At 55.0% G+C, this 6,185-nt stretch overlaps 1 protein-coding gene across 1 annotated transcript in view; it reads left to right on the forward strand.

Moving 5' to 3' along the window:
* Positions 1-5,947: 5,947 nt before the first annotated feature.
* Positions 5,948-6,185, forward strand: part of LAMTOR1 (late endosomal/lysosomal adaptor, MAPK and MTOR activator 1) — an 18,380-nt gene continuing 18,142 nt past the window's right edge. The window contains exon 1 of the mRNA XM_006038691.3: positions 5,948-6,117. Within this exon, the coding sequence (XP_006038753.1) occupies positions 6,076-6,117 (42 nt within the window). The 5' untranslated portion in view covers positions 5,948-6,075. The remainder of the gene's footprint in view (positions 6,118-6,185) is intronic.

The following is a 6,185-nucleotide window of genomic DNA, read 5'->3' on the forward strand; positions in this document are numbered from 1 at the left end:
GCTAATGGGCAGTGGGTGGGGCAGTGTCAGTCCCCGCCCTTGGACGGCTCTGCAGCAATATCGAGTGATGGCAAACAGCAGCTCTTGTTTCACACACAGCACAATTCAGATCCTTTTCTATGTGTATACATATATATATATATATATATATAAAATATATGTGTGTGTGTGTGTATATATATTTATTTATTTATTTCCCCCCCCATGTTCCAGGTCAGCCAAATCAGTTCCAAATAATATCACTTGAGCAGGTCAGAGGCCTTGGGATTTGGATGCCCCCAGATACTACAGGTGAACATCCTCCATCCCAGACTCCCAAGTCTGGGGGACTTCAGATACAGAGACTGGGCCTTGATCTAAAGCAGAGTCTCCATGAGATGCTTGCAGCAGAAGGGCCATGTCCTGTGGGTGAGCTGTTCAGATTCCCATCAGCCAGGGCCAAGCTGATACACCCTAACTGGTCCCTTACAAGGCTGGGCTCTTTAAGGAGCAGAAATAGCCTTCAACAAGTGCCTGGCAATGCACGGTCCCATTGACTAGGGGCAGCCACCCACTCCCAACCCATTAAGCGGCCTTCCTTCTCTCCGCAGAGGCAGCCGCCTCATCAGCTTTTCATTTAATCTTCCCTGTTTTAAACAGGAAGGGGGAAATTAGCTAAACCACAGCGAATTGCTGCAGCCTCCAAGGAGGGTGGGACGTTGGAGCCAGTTCAGAGAAGAGCTGGAGGAACGACTTGCAGCTTTGGGAACATGTCTCCTGGGGGGGGTTGGGGAACGTAGGGAGATTCAGCTCTCCGGCTTCTTGATGGGAAGGCTGAGCGGTGAGCTCGCCCCTGCTCTATGAACCCTGGCAAGGGACCAAGGCATATGAGCCCAGGGGGGCCCTGGCTTAGCAGGCTAAGTTGTACCCGTGCCAGCAGCCGGGAGCTGCAGCAAGTGGGATCAGGAAACGAGGAGCATGGATGTGCCGCTCCACAAGTCCAGGAGGGAGCAGCAGGCTGCAGCTCAGCCAGAAGTCAGTGGCCCCAAGGCAGGTCCGAGTCCCATGGCGTGTGCGATGCACGAGGCCCCGGGTGTGTAAGAACCCCCCTGTGCATATGCCAGACCCCTGCTCCCTGCCTTGCATAAATGCCATGGGTGCATGTGGCAGGAGCTCATGGGGGCCAGGACAGCAGCTTCAGTCCCTGTGAGCACCAACACTGCCAAAAGCAATCAGGACTCATGGTGGAGGTGATATTTTTTATTAGAACAACTAGATTTTTGGGGGGAAAAAAAGTCTTCAATTGCAAGCTTTCGGGCACAAACACCCTTCATGAGGCATAGGAGAAAAGATTGTAAAAGTTCTCCTGGGTAGACATGAAAGTTCATATTTCATAGGAGAGTTGAAGGTGTGGTAAAATCTCCTGTTTGCAACAACTCATTGTAGATGCAGATTAGGCTCTATACCTCTTACATATAGAGAAAAGTTGGAAGAGTCTGTTTACCTCAAAGTTGTTTGCCACCAACAGCGCCAGGCATTCGATACCCCCTAATCAAATGCATCTCTCGCCTGTAGCCTCCCCTGCTTGCCCAATCCTGCCCCCACCTGCCAGTCACCTCAGTCCTAGCCCTGAGTCCCCCCTGCTATTGCAGTATAGCCCCTGCCTAGGTGCATCCTCAGTGCTCCTGCACCAGCCCAGCCCCTGCTTGGAGCCCCAGGGGAGGAGATTCCCCCATCCCCAGGCAGTTTGTCCCAGTGCCCTGTGGCCCCAATGGGTGGGAGGTCCTTCCCGAGCCCTGCTCTCAACAAACCCATTGCCTCAGGCCCTGCCCTGTTCAGCTGGGGTCACTGCCAGTCTCTTTTGCTTTCCAGCAGCCTCTGACCCCTACTCCGTCTCCTGTCCTCCAAACCACACCTCATCCTCATCCTTTTTTTATATGGTGGCACTGCAGCCCCTTTAGCAATATCATCGCTCGCCTCTGGATCCCCTCCAGCTTCTCTATGTCCTTCTTAAAACGCCGCCCCCCAGGCTGGACACAGTGCATCATTTCCAGCGGTCACTGCCCTGCATGTGGCTATTTGGTTCGTCTGTGCTGAATTTCATGTTGTCAATCGCCCAAGTCTCTCGTGCCAACCCTGTTTCACAGCAGCATTGGGAGGTGGACAAGCATCAAGCAGCAGAAAGACGGTCAATACACTAAAGAGATTCATTTTACCCATCATTTAACCAGAGCCAGGGTCTGCAAAGAGGTCCAGACCCGTGTATTCAGCCTCCAGCCCTTCAGCAGGTGAAAGAAGCATTGCTATGTTTTATCCTTGCCCTCGTGACCTGTTACTCACTGGACTTCAGAGGAAATTGTTTTGGGAAAGAAAGGGAAGGTTATAGGACTCTGCGGGTGTGAATCAGAGCAGGACGGTCATGTAATTAGCCAGTGACTTGAGCCAAAAGCATCAATTACACGCTGCTCTCAGCATGGTCGTGGCAGGGCTGGAATTGTAGGCGCATGGGACCTTCCTGGGATCTTGGCTGATTCCCCCACCATGACTGAGAGACCGAGGGGGATTGAATAGCAGCCTTCAACTCCCTGCAGGGGGTTGCAAAGAGGATGGAGCTGCACTATTCTCAGTGGGGGCAGATGACAGAGCAAGGAGCAATGGGCTCAGGCTGCAGGAAGGGAAGTTGAGGTTGGATATTAGGGAAAATTTTCTCACGGGGAGGGTAGTAAAGCACTGGAACAGGCTACCCAGGGAGGTGGTGGAGTCTCCATCCTTGGAGGTTTTGAAGACCCGGCTCGATAGGGGGTTGGACTAGATGTGACCTCCTGAGGTCCCTTCCAACCTGAATTTCCTATGAGTTCAAGACTGGGCTGGGAAACAATGTAGCCTTCTAGCTACAGCTCCCTGGTCCGAGGGAACAAGGGGCTCCCTAGTCCAGGGGAGTGCTCTGCAGGGCATTTTCACTGCCTTGTCCAGGGCTGTTTAGACAGGCCTGCCCCAAGACAGGGTTCCTGGGGCTGGAGGTAACTGCCTCAGTGCAGCGGTGCCCAAACAGGCATCTAGGGAAGAGACCCTGGTTTGGAACAGGGACAAAATCTCCCCAGTTAGGACAGACACACTTTGGTTCCTAGGGGCTTCCCACCACAACCCTTGAGCAGGCATTTCTACAAGCTACTGCCAGACAGAAAATCCCCCTTCCTTTTTGGCCTTCACCTAGGAGCGTCCAAAGGGCAGAGGAATGAGGCTTCTGTAGCTGGGAACTGCTCTAGCTCTGGCACAGAAGCACCATGTGTCCTTGACGGTGTCCCTTGAGGCTGCACTGTCAAACATTGGTGGCCGCAGTCCCCCTTGCCTTCCCTGTGGCAGGGTTGGGTGTGATGCCTGGTGACTGTTGTTTTGCTCAGAGGTTGGACAGTGAATTTGTCTGGGATGGTTTGGACAGGGCTGATGCTACCTCAGGCAGGGGGTTGGACCAGATGTGAGGTCCCTTCCAGCCCCACTGCTCTCCCAGGGGTCTGTGATCTGTCCAGTTTGCACCCAGCCTGCAATCTTGAGCCAGGATGGAAAACAGCTCCCTCTCCTGTCAGTATTTCAGCTCTGCAAGGCTAATGAGAGTCACAGCTTATTATGGGGAACATCAAAATCATGGTTTGGAGCATTAGCAGAATTTGCAGGGATTACCAGGGATTAGCTGACAGGGGTCACAACGTGAACGCTTCTGCTATGAGGCTGGAACCCCCCCCCCCCCCCCAAAAGAAAAAAATGGACGTTCCAGCAGCTGAGTCCTTGGAACCGGGGGGCTGACGAACCGTGGCAAAGGTGGCAATGTCTCAACCGCCTGCGTACCAGAGTTGGATACTCCAAGGAACTAACGAAGAAGTGAGGATATGCCATTGGGTCAACCCCACCTGTGACTGCAGCACAGAGCCTCAGACTATGCAACACATGCTGCAATGCCTGCTGCTTGAAGGCACGTGTAAAGTGAGAGATCCCGCAAAGTAGAATAAATGAGCAGAAGCACGTGTAACAAAAAAAACCCGGTCAAATGTGGTGTAGAGACATGAAGAGAAGAAGAAGAAGAAGATGGGGAACTTCAGCTCCCTGGAGAATGGCATGACAGCGCATGAGAAAGGGTCAGGTGCTGGTCATCTCCGCGCAGAAAACGGCTGCTGCCTCAGGCAACTGTGGGGATAAATTCCTATCTGCAAAGCGTCCAACTGACTGGCTGCAAGTCCTGTTTCCCATCGGCTCAGAGATCCCAGGCCTCTATTCAGCAAGCTAACGGAGAGCAGTTACTGCCTCGGCACGCACAAAGAGGTCTGCTAAAAGCTCTCGAAGGCAGGACTAGAGCATGCTCTCTCAGGATACACACGTGTAGGTGTGCATGATGCATTGATCTGTGATGCAAGCTCATGCAGAGAGCAACAATGCCCAGAAACTTCCAGTAGCTCCAAAGGACCAGGATGCTGTTCCTGGGGATGATCCCGGACTAGATTTTCTCTCTCTCACCAGGGAAATATGCAAGAGCAGGCAGGGCCTCTCCGGTTAGTGGCTGGAAATAGCAAGCAGGAGATGTGGCCCACGTGGGAGGCCGAAGAGGAACAAGCTCTGTGGCTCACAGGATGGAGAGAAGGGTAAAACTGAAATCCACTCTGCTTCTCCTGCCTTGGAGCCTCACAGCCTCGGTGGAGAACAGACCTTTTACAAGGCAAGGAAGGAAGCACCAGGATGAGCTGGGGTTAGGGGAAGTGAAAGAGCCTGTCCAGCCTGTCCTCTGCTTGGAAAGGAACAGCAAGGAGCAGAGGAGCCAGACCTCCAGGCCACTGTAAATAAAGCTCAGCCCGAGGCTGCCTGCGCTCCATTTACCACGTGCAGCAGTTTTGTGTCCTGTTGATCAAATGGGGACAGTCAGGTGCGTCACCCAAATTTCCCTTCCTGCTCTGGAGACACAGGAGGTTCTTCAGCCCAGAGGTGTGCCAGCTCCAGACCTGCCCCCCACATCTGGGATTTGGCTTCATTAAACACAGGAATCCCTGCATCGGCTCACATACAACACGCACCATTTCCCCCAAAAAGCAGGGGCTGGGAATAGGGGTGCACGTTGTAGGCAAAGAAATATGGTAATAGCAGTTTCAGTCACTGAAGCGTCCACATGGCAAAAGCGACCCCATCCACCGAGAGCAGAACCAACCAGGTTGGGCTCCTTAGCTGCTGCGACTCAGTGACTTACGACAGGAAAGACCTTTTTTTGTCTTCATTCACGTCATATGCAGGGAAGTACAGTAAAAAAAGAAAAAAAACCCACGCTAACCATTGCATTTAACTGCTGCACGTAGCGCAGGTGCTCCCCGGCAGGTTTCGGAAGGTGCCCCCTGCCACTCTCTGGCAGGGGGAAACCAATCCAGGACATGACGCTCCCGGGTGCATCCAGAAAAGCAAGTGCAAGAGCAGCAGTGCAGCCCCCTGGGGATGCAGCTCCCTCAGTCACCTGCACCCCAAGGGTGGTGGTGGTGGTGGTGGGGGGGTTGCAAAGAGGACAGAGTTGGGCTGTGCTCAGCAGGGGCAGTTGGCAGGACAAGGGGCAATGGGCACAGGCTGCAGCAAGGAAAGTTGAGGCTGGAAAAACTCCCTTACTTAGGAGTCAAACAGAAGAAAGAGTCTCCATCCTTGGACGCACTGAAGCCCCAAGTAACCCAGACACTACGGCTATCCCACACCGCCCTGTCTGAAAGCACACCACGCAGCCCCAGGCCCTATCACGTGACCCAAGGGACGCGCGGCCGGTTCCCCCCCCCGGCCCGCCCCACGTGATGCCGCCGGGCTCCGGCCTCCCTCGCCACGTGACCCCCAGCGGAGCGCGCCGATTGGCCCCTCCGTCTCTCCCCGCCGGTCACATGCCGGGGGAGCGGCAGGCGGATCACGTGCCCGGAAGCGGCGGAGTGGGGCCGGGGGGAGTGGCCGCCTCTTCCCCCTCCCACTTCACCCACCCCGTCTCCTCCCTCCCGCTTGTTGTTGGAGCGAGGGCTCATGTGACCGGGGCGGCCGGGCCCAGCTGGACAGCGCCCCTCCCCCCGCCTCCCGGCCCGGCCCGGCCCGGCCATGGGGTGCTGCTACAGCAGCGAGAACGAGGCCTCCGACCAGGTGGGGGAGGGGCTCCGGGAGAGGGGTGGTCCCTGAAGGGGGAGGGGAGGGTTTGGGTGGGAGACCCT

This window comes from Alligator sinensis, unplaced genomic scaffold, assembly GCF_000455745.1.
Source record: "Alligator sinensis unplaced genomic scaffold, ASM45574v1 scaffold854_1, whole genome shotgun sequence".
Classification (NCBI taxonomy): domain Eukaryota; kingdom Metazoa; phylum Chordata; order Crocodylia; family Alligatoridae; genus Alligator; species Alligator sinensis.